Source organism: Oreochromis aureus, linkage group 12 (genome assembly GCF_013358895.1).
Source record: "Oreochromis aureus strain Israel breed Guangdong linkage group 12, ZZ_aureus, whole genome shotgun sequence".
Taxonomy (NCBI): Eukaryota; Metazoa; Chordata; class Actinopteri; order Cichliformes; family Cichlidae; genus Oreochromis; species Oreochromis aureus.
Window position 1 is genome coordinate 20,812,458 of NC_052953.1, and position 21,116 is coordinate 20,833,573.

Below are 21,116 nucleotides of genomic sequence, written 5' to 3' on the forward strand. Positions count from 1 at the left end.
CTCGATAGGGAATTATTTATTTATATGCATTCACACGAAAATATATATTTATATATATATAGTTTTCTCACAGTGTCTATTATCCCCACGGCATCAATCGTTTGTTTTACAGCCTTCTGACTTGGTGTTATGTCACACAGACTTCAAGTTGACAAAATGACCGTTGGTTCATTTCCTACCTGAAAAAAAATCTGTATTATTCATGAAAATGTCCTGCTTAAACAGAGAAACGTGTTACTTCCTGTCGGTTTGAAGACAGAGGGGAGATATTTTACGCTTGAATTAAACAAACATTAGACTCGTGATGGGTGAGTGGAAGGAGACTGTCGGCAAAGCTAGAGTAAAATGGAAATAAGAGAGACTGATTTTTAGACAAATTTTCATTCGTGTGTGAGCAATCTCCTCACACGAAAAGAAGACACTAGCTGATAACGGCTGGCAGATTTATTTATGTACTGATAGGTTTGTGCCATATTGGCGATTAAAGCACAAATATATATTCATATGTTAGGCTACTACATACCAAGAAAATGTAATGTGGATTTGGGTTGTTTCAAGATAAACCCCCAAATATAATCTCACACGAGGCTACATACAGAGATCTTTTTATAGGAGATTATTCGGACACCGAGGGGCCTATAGCAGCAACGGCATCGAGTTGACGCGAGCGCGCATCACTTTGACTGGATTACTGTAGATCCTGATAACCGGAGGCATCCAGAGTTGAAAGTTGAAGAGGTCACCGGGAGGTCAGCATTACACATTTCCACCATTCAGCTTCACTGCAATCTCTCCATTCAGCTTTTTTTGTATTACTTACCAGATTTTCAGATTAATAATTTAAGCAAAATGTCCGAGATATTCGCGACATAACCATCTTTGGCATGACAGGTGGACAAGGTCTAAAATAGCTTACCAGAAAATACTAGAGCTTACATATACTGACATACTGGCTTTGGATATAACACAACACCGCAGTTATTCGATACGCTAAGATTACTATATCAAATTAATGTAAAAATGTTATCTCCTGCAGAGAATTCTTGCGTATAAATAGCGCTCTTTTACGCACGAGAAAGTCTCGGGTTTAATCCACCTGCACGTGACTATGTTTTGGTTCAAATACGCAGTCATAATTGAAGCTCTTACCGTTTTGAATTATCCAAATCCCAGGTGTAGACCTCTGGCTACTGCAGCTTGGTCCACAGCCTCTCCTGCATAACGCGACAAGCGGGTACTGCAGCGAGCGCGCTGCCACTGGGAGAGACAGGGTCCGTACCCTCTGTGTGTAATTGTGTGTGTGCTGGTGTGCGTTCATGTGTGTAAATGCAGATCCATCAAGTTTCCGAGCTGCTCGGACACCATGCCAATAAGCCTATCAGTACCTATATACGCTCAGACGCACGCTACTTCTGTGCGTTTTAAGCTGGAGGTGACGATTAGATTACACGCAGCGTGGATTTTGATCTGATGAAATAAGTTATTCGCTGTTTTCCCACTGATTACCACACTGATGTGAAGTTTAGAATGAAAAGCTTCCATAGGCCACATGTTACACATTTTTAGTACCAGCCTAGCTTCTAAAGTCATTTCTAAACAATCATTTTTGGGAGGTGGAAAATGAAAATTCAAGAGAAGCTGCAGTAGATCATTTTGCTGATGTAACTGAGGCTATACAGTCTGGACAGATTAGCGTTTCCCTGCCAGAAAGATCGGCCTGAATAATGTTTGTCACATTTATTATGTTTGTTTACAGAAGGCTTTTGTTTGTTGGAGCTCTTCGTGCGTCATTTTATAGTCCACTGATCAAAGATTTTGCTTTTCAGCCGAAGTAATGAGTCAAAACTTCAACTTAAATATTTTTACCCAAAAAAAGACTCTTTTGCATTTCTTTAAAACTGTGTTTGTGTGATGACACCGCTGGAACAACAGTCCTGCAGAAATAGGCTGGTCAATTCCCACAATAAACTTTCTCAGAATTAACTTTTGGCTTAATTACTCACCTCATTTTAATCTATCCGAAACAGCAAACCGACATACAAACATACAAGATTTAAATATATATATATATATATATATATATATATATATATATATATTTCGAAGGTTTTCCTATGTAAAAGAAACATATTATTAATGTAATTCGGTTTTCAGGCTATTGGAAGGTTGTTGCAATCCGTTTATTTATTTAGAAAATTACAAGTATTTTCTCTATTCCTCAAAACATACGGTTTTTTAAAAGTTTAAATATAGTTTTCCAGAAATATTTGCTGAAAGTCAATTAATTATTAATATGGGCCTGCAAGCTAAAACGAAACCTGCCTAATTGCCGCTTAAAATGCACGCCGTTTAGCGCTCCTTTATAAGCGTTAAAAACATGATGATTTTTTAACCATTTTTCTATATACGGCATATAAATGTTTGTGATAATTAGATACGTCCAAATAACAACTTTGCAGAAATATTTCGGATTAATAACAAAATGCTGGCAAAACTACCAATTCTTAAAAAAATCTTACTTAACACGAGCGTTAATTTATAATTTAAATTATGAGTTTGAAACTTGTCTTTAAGAACAAATGTTCTTTTGTCTAACTATCCGATTGCTCTTAAAATGCAGGAAAATTTCTTTGAAAATAAAATATTTACTATTGGAAACCACATTTTTACAGGACACACACTTACACACACATGCCATTTTGAGTAATACGCAGCCTTGATAAAGTTCATGTTTAACTGAATATTTTTATGTATTTTCTATTTAAAACAGCCCCACGTCTAATATTTTAATCTTTATTTTTGAGTCCTTAATCTCATTATTAAATTGGCTTCTTAGAGTATAACTCTTCCTTTGGTATGATCCTGTAGCTGCTTGGTCCACGCAGAAGAAAAGCTAGAGGCAACAGTTTGAATAAATGAGGTGGTGGTGGTTGCTGGAAGGCTCATTATTGTCCCATCCTGGCTTCAGCTGACTGGATCCTCTGTTCTCTGTCTGGAGGAAGTGGTGAAGGGGTCCCAGACCTCCTGCACTCAGCAGGTCTGTCTCACACACCTCCAGCTCGGCCAGAGTGAGTGTGTGCATGTGTGTGTGGCATTGGAGGGCAAGGTCAATCCATTTCTCTGCAAACAATCACATCACACAGGGCAAAATACATTCCAAACCCCCCCTGCCTCCAGTTTGTAAGGTGGTCTGATGTGGGAACAGCGGAGGGTGGAGGTTTGGCAGTGGTCCAGAGGGGGCCTCTGAGTCCAGATGAAGGAAAACCTGTTCCACATTAATATGACTTCATATTACACATGTTGGAAAGCCTCTGCTTTCTGCAGGGCACTAATTTAATGCTTTGCTCATCTGTAATATCAGAGAATTAACGGACTAATAACAGAGTAATATGACATCACGCTAAAAAGACTTATTTTCTTTATCTAAGCCATTCTCTAAAGGACTCCATACACACACAAACACACACGCACACAAAAATCAATTCTTTACACATTAACTAGTTTAATCTGAATTATTAACTATTATTAATCCAAACTATAGGACCCCGAGAAAGTCTTGCAATTAGATGTAGTGTCACAGATACACTCTTGCAGAGCTTTACAACACTGTTACCCATGAATGAATGAACACTCAGTTTATTGACCTGTGGGCAAAACTATGTGGGTAACTCACCATCAAAGCTCTTGATGCTCAGCTTCTCTGAGACCTTAAGGGTCTGAAATAGAGCTTGTCACACAAACTTCAAGTCCCACTTGGATAGTCATGCCACAGTATCTATGTTTTGCACTGGATTATATTCAAGGCCTATAAGCTATACAAAACACAAACTAACCCTTAAACCCCCAGAGAATCAAATTTATATGCAAAAGATTTCTTCTCTAGAACAAACTTGACCGAGTCTGTCTAGTTTTAATGTGTGTATTTTTATATAATACAGCCAGTCTGTGATTACTGATAGTACACTTATTTTCTAAACAAGTCTTTGTTTTGATTTGCCCTCCCTGGTTTTATTATTGTGCTTATATTTTGCAGGTGATTAGTGTGAAAATCACTGGGGAAATGCTGCAACTGTTCAGATTTATAACACTATTTCAGTGCTTTAATGCTGAAAGGCTTTACAGCTTCTTGTCAGACTTTTTAGGGGTTTTACAGCAAGTCACTGTAAGCTCATTGAACTACAAGCAAGCTGCTCAATGAGTGTTTTGACACGCCACGTAGTATGTTGAATGAAGTGAGGTGTATCACAGCTCCCTCTAGTGGTAATCTTCTGCAAACGGGGAACTAATTAAATAACTGGGAGCAGAAGAGATGATTACCATAAGCTGTCATAAGAAACAAATAAAACACGCTGTATTTGACTCCATCACTTATAGACTCCTCACATCAGTGTACAAGCAACAACAAGCTTTACTCTTGAAATCATTTCTGCTGAGAGAAATAATTTAATTTTGTAACATTTAAAATCACTAGAGTGTAACCAATGTGAGCAGGAGGCAGAGAGAGAGAGTGCAGTGTGCTGCAGAGTCATTCATGTGGGAACATTAACATTTAGGGGAGCAGTGTGTCTGCCTGCCCTCATAGCTGCCTGTCACTCACAGGCATCAGACCGAAGTGCTGTGTGACCTTTAAGTTATGTTTGTGCAGACAGGAAAAAGAAGTTCAACCTCGAAGGCTTCCACCGTGATGCTGTATTTCCAGACATTTATCTCTTTGTTTCTCAAACTATGAACAAACTCAGAGGCAAGAAACTCCTCAGATTACTTCTGAGCTTTCTATGTTGTTTTCAAGTTTCAGATCCACACAGTTAAGGAAGTTTTTAAACCTGGAGGTTGTACACAGGTACACGTTCCCCAGAATGTCACCCTCCATCCGCTTCATTATATTTTTTCTTTCCTAAACCTCGTGAAACTTTCGGCACTGGCTTCATCTTCACTTTTCCTGCCACATGTTTCTGCTTGGATTTCTCTCATTACCTCCAGGAGCTCTGTCTTTAACAGACTGAAAACTCATTTCAACACAGCTGACATTTCACGAGCACTGAGGGCCTTTTTACCTATACTGACACACTTTAAGCTGTTCAGTTGGAGACATTTCACCCTCACCAGCCGCACAGCTGCACTAGGAGGCACAGAGGGAAGTGGACAGAGGTCAGGACAGAGTTTTAGGGCGATTTATCTAATGGACTTTGCACTGGATGTGTGAAACACTTCGCTTAACTCAGCCTCTGGCCACTCAATTGGCGTGTGCATGCATGCTCGTGTTTGTGTCTATATGTCATGCATGTGTTTTAAGGTGACAGTGTTAAAGGGCAAGTGGGCTGGCTCTGACCCTTTGAATGTTTGGAAGTTGGGGATTTTCACCCTTTACAGAGAAAACACATAAGTTTTTAAGACTCACCAGCATCACTTCGATCAAAAGGTAATTTAGGTTTAAACTCTGCATGGGCATATAAGGCATTACATGGCAGAAGGCAGGAAAGTCGTAAACCTTAAAGAGCAAAAACAGCCTAAACTAGACAAATAAAAAGCCTTGTTTTATTCACAAGAAAGAAAATTAAGATTAATTGCAGGCAGATGAGTGCACATAGCTTAAGAAAACGGAAACAGGAATAAATCTGGCACCACATCAATGAAATCTCAAGGTGAACCTAATAAGGGTGTAAAAAAACCAAAAACAAACAAAAGGCATAATCTAAGAGGAAACTGTAGTACATGGTGTGAAAGCTGTGACAAAACAAGAAAAAAAAAACACAAGTAAAAATAAGAAACACAAAGTGCAGATAAAATTACCCAAGGCAGTCGCAAATCTTCCCACATAATTCTGCAAAAAGAAAATTGCTTTACCAACAACTGAGCTAAATTAGTACCATGAAAACACTGCAGTATTAGTATGGTACCGTGTTAAAACCAAATGGAAGAGTCACAGCTTACTGAAAATTGATCTTTACGCCAAATATTAATATTAAGAGTGGTGGTTACAAAAGCCCTGAGAGGCAAGCAAGAACAAAAAAAATGCAGAGATCCATTTGCAAACTCTAACTTGTTCTCCATCCTGGGTTTATGAAAAACAAGGCCTGGTTTGGCAAGGTTCATTTTCTAAATTAAATTTTCTAAATTTCCCCCTAAAATGCTCTGGCACATTAAAAAAAGAGGCAAAGGCTGCCAGTGTCAGAACCATTTTTCCAACTCACTTTCTTCTCATGTTGGAAAACAGCTGGAAGAAAAAACATTTTGTGAGAAAAACATGATTTTCTGTTTTTCTTTTCCACTGAAAACAAGTGAAAAAAAAAACTTTTTTCCTGCTCTTTGCCGTTTCTGTAATACTTATATCGGCCATGAGAGGGTGACAGGTCCCACTGTGCCACGTTCTAACTAAGCTAAAAGCATTTATGTTAATTTCTTCATTCACTCTTAAAATAAAAGCACATATATTATGTCTTAAGAACTTATCTAAAGTTCCCATCTTGCTTTTCTTTTGACGTATGTAGGTGGGTTGGGTTTTCCCAGCATGCCAGCAGACACAAGCTGAAGTAAATTGTGTTGATACAGATGTTATCGTGCACACAGTCATTAGTGTTACTCTTCTTCGCATCAACTGTACAATCTTCCTAGTACCTTAGAGTTGCTGTTGTGGAAGGCGTGTCGAGCCATGGGTGAACTTGTGTGCTCCCTTTAAGACACAATAATCCAACTAAAGAGAAAGCATGTCTGGCTTTGTCTGCCTTAAAAATGGAGTGTTGGCGTAATGTGGCTGAAATAACTATTGCAAAAGCAAAGCCTTTCAGAAAGAGAGAGAAAATAGACGACATTTAGCAAAAAGTGAATGAAATGTAAAAAAAATGTTAGCCGTTCTTAATTCATACACGCAAGAGAAGAAACAACATAGAGCAGGTTTAGAAATGGATCGCCAGATTTTTTTTTCCCCCTTTACTTGCCTCTGAGGGTTTTCATGGCAAAACACATGAAAGACAACAGGTATAAAATGCTTGTTAATTATTATGTGAAGTTTTTCCACACGTGATGCCCCTCAAGAGCAAAGAAGGAAAACACTGCTGGGCCCGAAAAGAAAAAGAAAAAAAAAGAAACACAACCGTCTGATACATTTAAAAACAAAAACAAGCTTGGATATAAAAATATAATGTGGATGTGAACACTTGTAGCTGCGTGATAACGTGGTCCTGCTGATAGGAGCAAAGCAACAGTGTGAAAAGCGCGCGCCATCATTTTACCGTCGGTAATAATCAACAAAATCATTCAAGTTTTCAGAGGAAGTTACACTTACAAAAAAGGAAAAAGAAAACACTCCGTCTTATCTGTTCACAGTCCTGTGTACAACAAACACTATGCCTCTTAGCCTTCCTGCAGCCGCGTGCATCCTTCATCTACATAACTGCTACTTCACCAGTAGGGGGCGCCAAGCTCATGGACTGGCATTGAGGCAGATGGTCACAGTGGCCCTTCAATAGGAGTCACATTCATTTAAAAACAGGTGTCAGCACAGCCCACGCAGGAGTCTCCTCAAACATCTCGGGATTACACGTCTGTGGTGCGGAGGCTGTCGTCATCCAGGCTGAAGGGAAAGCTGCAGCCGGTTTGAGGCTGAGGCTGCGAGCGGTGCCTTCGACGCCCACTCGCCGCATCTGCGGATGCTGTGAGCATCCCCAGTCCACTGGCCGAAGGTGCTGGATGCGTGATGGGGCAAGCATTTTGGGTAGAGAGGGAGTTTGAGGAGGAGGAAGCAGACGAGGAGGTGGACGAAGAGGAGAGTGGCACAGAGCTGAAGGCGCTGTCATCATCCTCGTTATCCATGATAGACGGTTCGCACGATGGAACGGGCGTCCAAGGCTGCCATCCTGGCGCCACAGAGCAGGACTTCACCAGCTGAGGTCTCCTATCTGCTTCACTCTGCGAACCACGAGATGTAGAGGAAGGATTGTAACTCCGATAGTACGAAGAAGCACGTTTAAAAGAAAAACCCTGCAATTAAAGAGACAAAAGCATCCCCGCTGTCAATCGTAAGCAAGGATTTACACTTTTCTCCCAATAACCTCTAGCTAGAAGTAAAGAATTATCCATTTCTGAAGACAGAGTTACCTTAGAGGGACCCCTGAAATCCTGGATCTTCATCTGAATGTCCCTGATCCAACCATGCATTTCCTCTGGCGAGTCTGTCTGTAGAGAGAAAGGGCCCATGTTATGTTTCACGGTAGCTTTTGTGCCAGTTACCTGCCCTTTTAAAGAATAAGGCCAAAACACAATAACAGCAGTTGTCACAAGGCGCTCTATACTGTAAGGTAAAGATCCAACAATCAAACAATACGCTATGAGCAACCACCTGGCAATGGGGGAAAGGAAGAACTCCCTTTTAACAGGAAGAAGCCTCCAACAGAACCAGGCTCAAATGACCCACCTGCCAAAGGCAAAGCACCACAGCTCGCTTCAGCAGGTAGTGAGGCATCAGCAAAGATAGTGCTGGTGTTTGACAGCAACACAAATATTAATTCTTCATTTCCAATCAGAACATATTACATGAGCTGATTTCTACAAATCAGAGATGTATGAACATCAGTGTATATATATATAAATCTTCATATATAAGGTCTTGAATAATCAGGTCCCAAAAATAGAACAGAAGGCAGAACCTTCAGCTTCCCTCATTTGTGGAACAAGCTCCACAGACAAATTCCAAACTGGCAACCCTGGACACTCTTGTCCCTTTTTAAGGGACAAGAGCTTAAACTTAAGATTGGCTCACATGACCCCGTACCCTTCCTTAGTTACACTACAATACATCTAGGCTGCTGGTGTGCACTGAGCATTTCTTCTTCACTCTCTGTGTGTTTATACACCATTTTGCACTTAATCATTAGTTATTAATAATCTGTGGCTAATCTGGCTGTCTGACTATTGCTCCTTTTATTAATTTTGTTCTTTGTAAGGTAACCTTGGGTTTCTGAAAGGCACCCTCAAATAAAATTTATTATCATTATTATTATTAGAAGTATTAGTATTATTATTATTATCATCATCATCTTTCCTCCTGTCCCCCTCTCCCAACCATAACTGGTCTTGGCAGATCGCTACCCCTTAGCCTGATTCTGCCAGAGTTGTCTTCCTGTTAAAAGCGAGTTTTTCCTTCCCACTGTCGTCAGCTGCGTGCTGATAGGGGTCGTCTGATTGTTCGGGTTTTCTATTATTGTAGGGTCTTCAGCTTAAAAGCACCTTAAGGCAACCATTTGGCGCTACATGGGAATTGGTTGATGTTATCAGAAAAAAAAAGCTAGAACAGTACTCAAAAATTATCCTCGGCGGTAACTGTACTTATACGCCAGGAGATCACCATCCGCTCTCAAGCTATTAAAAGGTCTGTAAAAAGTATTTTATCATCTGTATTTTAGTTTAGATCACTTTTTATTACAGTGTCCACACACAGAATGAGGAGTTGTGGTTATCCTGTTCTTATTTACTTCGGTTTATTATTTGTTTTTCACACTTCCTTTTTTTTCCTTGCACAAACAAACAAAAGCGCTCATGCCTGCAGTCTGTCTCTATCCCCGCACTTCCTATCTGATCCAGTCCCAAACGCCCCGTCAGCTGTTCTCCCAGGGGAGAGGAGGGGGAACGGATATTATTGTTGTTATGGTAACAGATGGCTGTGCCCCTTTCACAAAAACAAACTTCGCATGCTCCTTAAAAAAGCGACTGCGCCACACTTCAGCAGCAGAGCATTTAGAAAAAACATGTCCACAGATCAGGACGGAGTCACCGGGGAATACAGAGCTTCTCTGTTCTTATTCAAATATCTAAAAATACAACAGGGACGTTCCCTTCATTTCATGAATGCAGGCCTTTTTTTAATGAGTGTATACAAAAGGAGAACAAGGTTTTACCTGAATGTAGAAAGTTCGGTTACTGGTGATGATCTCAAAGAGGTTGTCTCTCAGCAGGAGCTCCCTGATGGACGCAAAAAGTTAAAACTTAAAGCAGCTAAAGAAAGGGACAAAAGTTAGAGTGTGTTTGACAGTGTCATTTACAATACGTATACATTCAAGTTCAGCAAATATATACAAATGAATCTAATAGGTTTGCAACTGAAGCTTAACTTCAAGCCTAAGTTGACTAATTATTAGGGAGAAAGACAGGTTTCAACAGAGGGGGAAAACACTGTGCATACAATAAGACGGTAGACATGAAAATAAAGTTTGCTTGTAATGCCCATTTATAAAAATTCCAAAAGCTCATGACAAAGATCTGAAAAAAATATTTTCCATGCAATTTTTAAGACCATCCACAACTTCTCCAGCTGTCAAGTTGTATTCACAACTTTAATACTGGATCATGAGCTAAAACTCACACCTGTGCAGCAGAAGCTGAGGTTTATCCTGCACTGATATTTAAAAGGGGACAGACGATGATCATTCGCAGTTGCATATATTCTTGGACTCTTGACTACAATAACTGTGAAGTTACAGCTCTAAATATTTCTTAATTTTCTGCAACGGATGTAATCTCCCTGTAATTAAATGGGATTTCAACATATTTCATTTTAAAGTGTAATGTAATTATATTTACCTACAAATACTTAAATGTATGTACACTAGAATAAATAGAAACTAGAAATGATACTGTAAGTAATTTTAGATACTGTGTAATTTCTTGGTCATTTTATGGATAAACAAACAATATTTGCCCCATCTCATACTGTAAGTATGCGGTACTTTTTGGGGCACGGGCCGTATTATGGACTGCGTTTCAGTTATGCTATACTTAAAATTACTCATGTACTGCATAAAATTATTTACACAGTGCAATTACTTCTGTTTCCTGTAAAATCCTGACTTGTTAACACCTTTGCTGGTCTGCCTACATTTATGCATCTATAGGGAAATATAATTAGATTGTAATTTCAAATAAAAAACTTCCATTTAATTACAGAGGAATTACACTTTTAGTCATGGGGCATATTATAAAGTGTTCCCTAATTTTCTAATACTGAGCCATGGTGCAGTTCCTCAGTTTTGCTCCCTTTGAGCCGGCTGCCTTCTGATTAGCTGCCTCTTGCAAACAGAAGGTTTGCTGAGCAGGTGAGAGGAGCTTCTCTGAGAAGGCTCACAGAGCTATGAGTAGAAAAAAAAAAAATCTGGGTTTAGAGCAGACTGAAGCCTAAATGTTTGGCTCATAAGGATCACATGTTGACCTCATTATTTCAAACTTTCACTACCTTTGTTCACACCATTTATAAGTTAAATTTAAGGGCCCCCTTTAATTCCTGTGAAACTAATGTAAACTTGATAAGGATAAACTTGTCCATACATGCAATGCAACACTTTAAAACCGGTTAAGAGTGCATCATCTGCTCATATGCAAGTATTCAGAATTGTTTACATAGTATAGAGATAACCAGACAGAGAGAAAGCAAAAATGCTGGCAGACTCAGACAACTTTCATGTTTTACTCACCCCGACTTGACGAGGCATTCATGCACCTTCTGAATGTCCCTCAGTGGAATAGATCGGATAAAATCTTTCTCCTAGGAAAGATTTTTTGTTTTTGTATTATTGTGAGTTATTTTTTAATGTTTTGGCTTCTATAACACAGTAGTTTTCCAAATTTTGGGACAAACTATATTCAGACAAAGATAGCAGTCACTCTTAAGCATGCATAAACAGGGGCAAAAACATGAAAACCCTGGTTTCTCACCGACTCAGTCTTGTAGTAATTGACTGCGTTGTCATCCAGGGTGAAAAACCGCCTCTTCCAGCTCTTCCTCTGAAACACATACCACATTACCATTTCCACACTCATGCTGTTTTTTACTCCGACTCAGTCTCAGTCTGAACCTGTTATGAGACTCACCACATTTCCCTGTTTAACACAGTAACCACATCTCAGCAAACCCGGCCGGTTGCCCTTCCTCTCTCTCCCTTCCGTCTCTTCGTTGTCGTTCTGAAACATTTCATGAAAACCATCTTTATTATCACTTTAGATATCATAGTCACGGAAACCACCACTGTCGATAACTCAGACTAGCTTAGCACACCGCATTTTTGTGTGCTTTTGCCACAGTTTTGATTCTTATAATGCTAAAAAAAAAGTGTGCGTGTGTGTGTGTGTGTGTGTCCTATCATTTTACCTGTATAGGAGTGTGCACCACCACGCCGCCAATAATCTCAGCCTTGTAGGCCTGTTGTCTCTTCCCTCCTTGAGCATCACTGATCACCGTGGTTACATCAGGCCTCACAGGTGCAGGGCAAGACTTAGGCACCTGTGAACAGACGGGACACCTCTGAGAGCAAATAAAAGGACTTGATTGTTTAATTTCCACAGCCGCTCTTCCTCACTCTGGGAATACTGTCTTAGTCATACGCTCGCCACAACACCGTGACTGTTTTACTGCAGAGTTAACTGAAAAACACCTTGAATGTGATCTGCTATGAAAGATTGCAAGCTTTCTCAAAGTCCACTGATGCACCAAGTGCAACCAAGTGTATCCAAGCAAATAAAGCCCACCAGACACACAAATGTTAGCGTGGGGTGTATAGCGAGTAGGGAGCAGGAAAAGAAAAACAGATTTGCAGGTGCATGCTGGTCATACAGTAAAAACAATAGTAGGGCTGTGTGATGCTGTGCTGCATTTTCTGCTTTTAGATCCATTATCTAGCCTACAGTTTCCCAAAACTGGCCAAACAGCTGAATCATCCAGCTAAATGTATAATTTCCTAATAAACTGCAACACATCTAGCTCAAACAGACAAATATGAAGAGATGCATTTTAATAACTTTACTTTCCCCCCCCCATGTGCTACTTTTATCCCTGCAATTATATCATGATTTCCTTTTTTACACTCGCTCAGAAAAAGAAAAAGAAAAGACGAAAGAAAAAAAAGGCGGCAGAGCGGCCCTGCCCTCGATGGGGAAGTGAAAAAGAGTGAACAGTGCCGCTTCCTGTGTCAGTGAGCAGGTGAGAGAGGCAGAGAAACACTCTTCTCTGTTACCTTCCATCAGAAGACATCTGAATATCACTGATCAACGAGGCTCCCGGACATTTCATTGAGCTCACACAAATATTATGCAAATACATATGAACAAGTTTCGACACCTTCACCGCAGTGACGTTTGTGTTATCATTCGTTTTCTTGCACAGTTTCCTCATTCAGCAATGTGTGTGTGTGTGTGTGTGTGTGTGTGTCTGTGTGTGTGCGTGAAGGGGTATCTGTGGGCAATGGGCTGGCATTTGCAGCCACCTGGGTCGAACTGGTTTCAGTCCCACCGCAGCAAAATTGCAGCTTCCTGCACTCAGGTGGAAACAACCCCCACCCCTCCCACCCCAACACCACCAATAACTGCTAGATCAAGCATTTTCTCATGTAACGGCACTTACTGTTATCTTGCTGGCCTTGTTGAGAGCAGCCACCCAGTCTCTCATGTCGGTCACATCATTGGCTTGCAGGAAGTACCGTCGCGAAAGTGCATTGATGACTGCCGGAGAAGAAATCAGTTCCGTGAATATCCACAATAAGTGGAATGGACAATATTATCACACATGGGAGATTATGTAATTTCGAACCATTTCATCAGCATCACTCTGTTCCTCCCTAAAAAAACTCACCAAAGCAGAACTCTGTCTTGGGCTTTTGCTTTGTTGTAGCTTCACTCACCTGAGGATAGAAGAAGAGAAAAGAAATGTGAATATAAACTGAAAGGAGTGAAAAAAAAAAACAGGAATTTTTGACATAGATCTGACTGTGTCCAGGGAGAAGCTGTCAGCGCTGCAGTGCAGAGGAGCCAGATGTCATTATCTGTGGTTACCTCAGTGAGCGCGCTGACATCTGGAAAACTTCACAGCGTCTGCCTCGGCTCTGCGCTGCATGTGACCGTTAACTAGAGATAACTCTGACCTCTTTGTGTATCTATGAACTCTTGCACGAATTTGCATGCTATTTGTGTGTAGTCTGTGAATTCTTGTGTGCTCGCATTTTAGATATCTAAGTTGGTGCGCTGGACTTTACTGTATGCAACCACACTGCGGAGTCAGTCATGAAAGTGGTTTACCTTAGAGATGTAGGTTAACTTCAGGCTGCCAACAGAGCTGGCTCCACTGGGCAGGTTCTGCATACAAACACAAATACACAGACTCGTCGTTAGCTCAGAGTCCAAGGTTATATGGCCACTATTGGTCAATTTCATTTCCTCTTGCTGTTTGTGAAAGTGTGGGTTGTGCATGCGCGTGTGGAGCACCTGAGGGTTGTCCATATACCACAGCAGTGCATTTCCCTGCGTGTCAAGGATGAAGTATCGTCTCTGGAAGCGGCAGCTGTTCTCCTTCTCTTCGATGTCCAGGAAGCCACACACACGGTTCAACCGGTCCACGTACGGCATGTTGTCGATATCACATATCACTGAGGACAGACGGACAGTTAGGAAGAGAAAGACTCAAGTGAGATGGACAAAGAGAGACAACATGTGAAGGGAGCAACAGGAGGCAAAGACAGGCAGATGTGGAGGATAAATCATCTTTCATTTAGTGTTCAAGCGCACACAAGCATGCATGCGCGCACACACGCAGGAAGGAATAGACCACTCGCACTCAGCAGTTTTTCATGTGACGTGATTGAGGCTGTGCAGCAAACCCTGAAGCCTGAGGCTGAGCTGAGGCCCTCCACCACAGCCAAAAATTACAGACTGCACTCATGATCTGCACACACGCACATTTCCATTGGCCAGAGAAGAGAGAGGAGCAAGGAGAGAGGAGAGGGAGGAAAGGCAGGGAGCAAGGGAGGGAAGAAAGAAGATGAGAGGAGGGGGAGAAAGCTGGTGAGATGTGTTCATTGAAACGATGCCATGCGTGTGAATCACCGAGCTGCTGACTGATTCCTCAACACAGTCGAGGCTCATTCAGCTCAGAGAGCCTCAGTTCTATAGACTTTCAATTACATTTTATCAATTGGCAGACATCTCATAGTATTTATTTTTCTAATGGTTGACCACAAGGCTTCTGGCTTCATTTATATTCTTGTCCTCCTTAAGTTGCCAAAGGAACTTTCACTGTTGACGGTGCCTCTTTTGCATCTCTGTCGACTTAATGTGAAGTAATCACAAAGACAAACTCCAAAGTTGGATGCACCCAGTAAAATAAATAGTCACATAAATTAATAGATCCATTTGGAAGATCCTTACTTTACCAGATTCGAATCTATGGAAAAACTTGAATGTAATGAGGCCACAAAGGTAATATGATGGCAAACTAGGCCACATCTGTGACTGATCTTTTTATACAGGACCAAAAATTATAACGTGACAGTCATATAAAATACATAATCAAGACTGAATGGCCGTGAGCCCTGCCAGTACTTTTTTTACGGGCTCGTCCTGGCTCGGAAGCCTTCAGGAGATGGAAATTATCAACATTTCCATGAAAATATTCAGACAACCCACTCAGAGGAACAGAAGACAAACACAGACTATGTCTTCACCATGCCGATGACTCTCCAGTGAATCTATTTTTGAGTTCATGGGTAAGAAAATGTTTCATTTTGAAACTGCTTTGAAAAAATTAGTGGGTTGTGCTTCTGATGTGTTAGTCTGCTGCTATTTAAATAGGTCAAAGATACAGAAGCGCTCTGCAGAAAGTCTTGTTGTAATGGAAAAATGAAAATGATGCCACAGAGGTCAGCTCTGACAGTAGCACAATCCCCACACATGCACCCATGTGCACATTAAACCATTTTGGGCATCAGAAAACATCTGGCTTAGCCATTATAAAGACAAGCAGCGGCGAAGCTGTGGCATCTTTGGCAAAACTACATTGACAAATGTCATTTCAACTGTCTTTACATTTCTATCAAGTACCTTAGCTTTGAAACGTGGCAGGATAATATACACAGAGCAATTATCAGTTTGTGTGCAGGAAAACAGAACGTACAGATCACAGCAGCGATATTAGTTGACTTATACCACATCCAAGGTAATGAAGTAAAACCCACCTACAGCACCTTTACATATCTGCTTCATCTGTGTGCAAGCACAACACAGTCTGGCAGAAACTGATAGTAAATCTCTTAGACCAACCTGTGGCATGTCTGAGAGGTTTAGTCATGTTCTTCTTAATCGTTGGGGGAACTTGTTACAGACTTATTACAGCACTGTAGCATCTTTTGTTCTGCCTGGTAAATGCTTTACTTTGTTCTCAGATTTATCAAAGTTCACCCCAGAGCTGCTAAAGACAGGCTCGGTAGTTCTTCCTCTGGCATTTGAGTTAACTTTGAGGTGTGAAAACGGTGAATAGCTCTTTAATTAAAAAAAAAAAAAAAAAGTACAAATAAAAATACAGTTTGTTGTGTCATCAAACAATCTTCACCCAAGTAGTTTCCACACTCCCTACAATCACTTTATGTGAAATTTAATAAATAAAATGATCTTAAAGGATTATACAGAAGCAGAAATCCGGATCTTGAAATCCGGAACACAACTGGGGGGTTTTCGTGTAGTCTGGGGCGCTATTTTAAGATGTTTGGCATTTTGTGGACCAGTTAATCGAGCAAATCGTTTAACTGACAGTAAAAGCAGCTGCGTGCAGCACGCCCCTGGATACCAAGCTTGACTGCCATGCGCGTGCATTTCCAACGTGATTATGAGCATGCAATGAAAAGTGTCAAAATGTGATCAGGCGCAATTACTCAGCAACACCTGACAGACATTACATTTGTTCAGCTCAGATGACCTGCACTGACTCACCAGATCCAACGACTCAACGGCCAGCCACACCTACTGTACCACACGCCCGCGCGCAAACACACACATACATACATACATACACACACACACACACACAAAGTCAGAAAGTACCCCTGTCGACTTAACTTACCCGCTATGGAGAGTCGGCGTGCGCCAAAGCCAGCGCCCCGCAGGGCTACGAAGCAGCGGAGAGAGACACGAGTTTGGTGAACAGGAGCATGCTAAATAAAGTTTTAAAAACCTAAAATAAGCCGTGGATATTCGCAAGACCGGCGTGCGTGAAACTCCGACACCCTCTTCAATTTGTTTGTGTGATCCGATTACAGAAGACTTGTCCTTTTTTCCGGGTTGGACGTTTCGTTATTAGAATAAACCAGCCCCGGATGTGATCTATGCGTCCCCTGAGCACAAGCAGGGCTCTCCTCCTCCTCCTCCTCCTGTCTGCTGCTGCTTTAATCTAAACAGGTCTTTTTTTTTCTCACACACACACACACTCTCTCTCTGCTTTTATCTTCAGTTTTAAGTTGGAAAAAAAAAAAAGTGTGGCAATTTTGAGAGCTGGGACAAACACGAGACGCACACGCTCAGATGAACCCGGTAGTTCACACAGAACAGCTGAAAGGGAAGGGAGTGTAAACCTGGATAAACAGGAATACAAGACTCATAGTGTCATTACCGCTGGTAGGTGAGGCTGACAGGTGCGAGATGTTATGCCAAAAACAGTTGGTGCTTTAAAAATATATATAAAGTAAGCCTAAAGTTAAAGGTTCTCCACCAAAAACGGGGCTGTTGTTCAAATTCAAAGATACTAACTGCCTCACGGGAACCTTTTAAAATACTGTTTCAGACGCTTTCACAAATTAAAAAGGAAAAATAAAATTTATTTCACCGTGTAGTTGTAAGTGTATTTGTTGATAGATTTCCTCTGCAGACCTTTAACCCCATAAGTTCTCATGTCACATGACCATAGTGTCATCAATAGCAGCCGCACGGCTGCATGAAAGTCCTGCATTATTTAGATAAAGAGAAAACGGTCGGTTATGCTGATTAGTGCGTGCTATTGGAAGAGTTGAGTCTTGTAGCTGCATGTGATCCCGTGCAACAAAAATATGCAAAACATATTCCATGAAAAAGCATTTGTGGTTATCAGACTTATAATTTACTAACCTTATATCCCGAAGCACGACCTCTGAACAAAGCACTAGTGTAGCCCAGTGCTATCAGAGACAAACATCCAAAGTTAAAGAAGACACATCAAAAGCAAATATATGCAAGTGTGGAGGAGTTCAAGGTTGTCAGTCAAAGGTGTTCATGGAAATTCAGGCTTCAAACTTATGCAGAAAGGATCCTTTTTAACACATTACCTTATTGCAGTTTCTATGTGAACTTAAGTTGAAGAGCTGATAGATAAAACTTTAGCAAGTATCTTAAATTTGTCTAACTTGCAAAACAGCAACTTCAGTGTTAAATGTTGGGTAAAATAATAAGTCATCCATCTCACATTGCCACAGGATGTAAAGAAACTCAGGGTATTCTAATAAAATGCTTAAAGCCTGCTTTATTCCACCTTTACACAAAAGTGACCACAGTTTGAGGTCTAAAACTCTTAAGTGATAAAAAAAAAAAAGAGGGCTTAAAAGATGAACTGACCTGACCTCTCAGTTTCAACACCTCACTGTAAGTTTAGTCAAGATTCTGGTTTTAAGGTTTTCACACATGTAAAGTCTCTGCTGGATCTGAGCATGACACCTTTGTAAGTGCTGAAATAACAAATATCTACATTCACAGGAGGGATTCTGTGTTCACTTTTCTTGCTTTCTGCAAAATTGTGTCCTCCTGTTAAGAGGAAGTGGTTGCACGTCATATGACCTGCCTCAGGACGGAGACCTACCTCACTGATTTCATATCCTGTGGCGACTGCACAGAAATTAACTTACAGTGTTGCAAAAGGAAGCTTTGAAGTTTCAGCAGACCCTTCTGTTACTGCTGAAAATCACAGACTGAATGTTTCCTTTACTGTACAGAAGACGCCCAAGGTGTGCTTTTACATCAGACACATTAACAAAAACAAATTTAGTGAGGAGCAGTGTGTCAAATGCCACACCAAGGGTACCTTAGCCACAGTTTACCATGCACTGCACCCACACACGAAACGAGGGTGTGATTAGGTCTTTATTCAGACAAGCTTCCATACAGATAAAATAACAAAGCATCATCACAGACAATTTCAAACCTTTTAAATCAGTTTCAGATTACCGTGCGAAAGAGATTCGTTTTGTGGTTCTATGGTACGAAGCAAGCTAGCTGTGCACTAAACTAGTGAGGCACCCCAGCACTTAGTTACCAAAACCACACTCGAGTCCCCCCCGGGTGCATCAGAGCTGTGAGCTGTTCTTAACTTTGTACACATTTATTCACCACAAACACTCCCCAGGTTAAAATCCTCTTAAATTCAACAAGCTGCTACAGAGAACGAGGTTACTGTTTGAGAGGATGATAACTTAGACAAAGGAAGCTGCTTTAAAGCAGCTTGTACCTGCAGAACAGACCACACTCCCTTCCACCACAGCCGTCAGAAACCCTCGTCGAAAGACGATATTTGTCTCAAACCACATGAAACTCTCTGCAACTCAAATCCCTTTTTTGAACTTAAAAATAAAACAGATAAAGAGGAGGTGATGAATCACTGGAAGGAAAACAAAACAAAAAAAGGGAGGAGGAGGTGGAGGAATTTACAGCTGACTCAAGGCCATACGCAGCAGCAGGGCTGTGATCAGCAGGACTGGGCTGGAAGAAATTGCCCCTGTGCTGTTGGGATGACCACCGTGGCTGTGACTCTTGTGGGGCCCGTTACAGTCATCGCCAAAGCAGCAATGCATCTTGGCTCCGGAGGTGCCGCTGTTAGCCTTCTCACAGAAGGCCTTGTATGTGCACGACTTCATAACCGTGTCTGAAAGAGATCGGGTCAGAGAGGGTGATGGGTAAGTTGTGTTGAAGTAACTGAAGACTTTCCAAGCACGAAAATGAACACACACTTAAAAGATGTCATGTGACCAATATGTGAAAAAAAACTTTAGGTCATTTTAGTGCTTAGAACATCATCACATGCATCTGATCTGTTACAAATTCACTCTGTGAAATAACAATCTCAGATTTTTGTTACCAACAGAAAAAGGTCTTGCCACAGCCCCTTCAGAAGACTACATGCTAAATGCATGAGAAAAGAGAAGCAGCTAAGTGAGTTTTATGAGTTTGTGGTTTATGGATTTTAATATTGACTTTAAAAACTCTTTTTATGGAAATGGAAACTGTTTGAGCACTATTTTAAGGACCGCTGGTTTCCTGAATCTGTGACACAATCAAGCAGTGGGTTGTCAGTGTTGTGCTGACCTCTAGTGAGGCACTACTGTATCCAGCCACATCATACTGGTTTTGCTTGTTTTTCTGTGTGTGTTTGTACATGTATATGTGTGTGTGAGTGTTTACTCACTGGGCCCTGTGATGGTGGAGCAGGCATCAGCATACTGAGGACAGGGGGTGGAGCCCTGACGGTTGCAGTCTTCCTCATTGGACGCCACGCATGTGTGACATTTGAGAGCATGGCCTTCACAGACAGAACAGGAGAGAGCGCCTGGCTTGAGACTAAGCATGCATATTCAAAAGGTGGCTGCAAGCATGCAGATATGCAACCACCTTCTTATTAGTCCATTCAACCATGCACACACACACACACACACACACAAACACACACACACACACACTGAGCAGAGTATCCAGCTTCTGTCGTCTCCTACAATTTGAGGCTAGGGAACGTCTGCACACACTCAAAGCAATGTATGTCCAACAGACAGTAAATAAAATATAGTGACTAACCTCACTAATACTATACATTTGCTGCAGAGTAAATTCTCCCAAAAAAGTGGATTCTCTCCAACACAAAGTTTCCAGTCAGCAAAGTTGATCTCTTCTCCCAAAAACTTACCGTGGCAGGCCAGAGAGATGAGCAGCAGCAGAGCCAGAGCAGTCTTCATGGCAGCAGGGCAATGGGTCACTGCGTCTTTTCAAGAGTCCAGAGAAAGAGTGGATGAGCCGAGATGAGCGTCTGATGGAGGAGACACCGGAGGTTGAGGTGGAGCTGGAGGAGAAGGTGTCTGAGGGCATTAAAGTCTTATCGCTGTAATCTCCATCTATGATGCACAGCCAGCACACTGCAGTAATTGACTTAAAGCAAGCTTTACCAGGGGCAGACACGGTTAGAGTTTGGTGTTATTAACAGAATTATGAGGTAATTTGTTTCTTTTTCTAACTACTAAAACTTTTTACAGCGTGAATATAAAATGTAATGTATGTGCAAGATGTAAACGCTGTGCATCGTAATTAGC

The 21,116-nt window shown here is 41.2% G+C and overlaps 2 protein-coding genes across 3 annotated transcripts; both read right to left on the reverse strand.

Annotated features, from left to right (window-relative positions):
• Nucleotides 1-5,513: 5,513 nt before the first annotated feature.
• si:ch211-204d2.4 (uncharacterized protein LOC100003662 homolog) lies at nt 5,514-17,234 on the reverse strand. 2 transcript variants are annotated; one of them, XM_031755410.2, is made up of 12 exons: nt 16,865-17,234; nt 14,239-14,399; nt 14,053-14,109; nt 13,610-13,658; nt 13,382-13,479; nt 12,134-12,265; nt 11,857-11,946; nt 11,701-11,769; nt 11,460-11,530; nt 9,891-9,954; nt 8,095-8,172; nt 5,514-7,905 (listed from the first exon to the last, which is right to left on the reverse strand). In XM_031755410.2, the coding sequence occupies exons 2-12, from the start codon at nt 14,377-14,379 to the stop codon at nt 7,534-7,536; spliced, it is 1,221 nt and encodes a 406-aa protein (XP_031611270.1). In that variant the 5' UTR covers nt 14,380-14,399; nt 16,865-17,234; the 3' UTR covers nt 5,514-7,533. The 2 variants fall into 2 exon arrangements, with proteins under 2 accessions (XP_031611270.1, XP_031611269.1); XM_031755409.2 differs by having other exon boundaries at nt 5,514-7,977.
• A 1,040-nt stretch (nt 17,235-18,274) lies between these two features.
• si:ch211-113d22.2 lies at nt 18,275-21,083 on the reverse strand. The gene is made up of 3 exons (XM_039620545.1): nt 20,717-21,083; nt 20,225-20,338; nt 18,275-19,684 (listed from the first exon to the last, which is right to left on the reverse strand). Exons 1-3 carry the CDS (start codon nt 20,763-20,765, stop codon nt 19,467-19,469), a joined length of 381 nt encoding a protein of 126 aa, XP_039476479.1. The 5' UTR covers nt 20,766-21,083; the 3' UTR covers nt 18,275-19,466.
• Nucleotides 21,084-21,116: the final 33 nt, after the last annotated feature.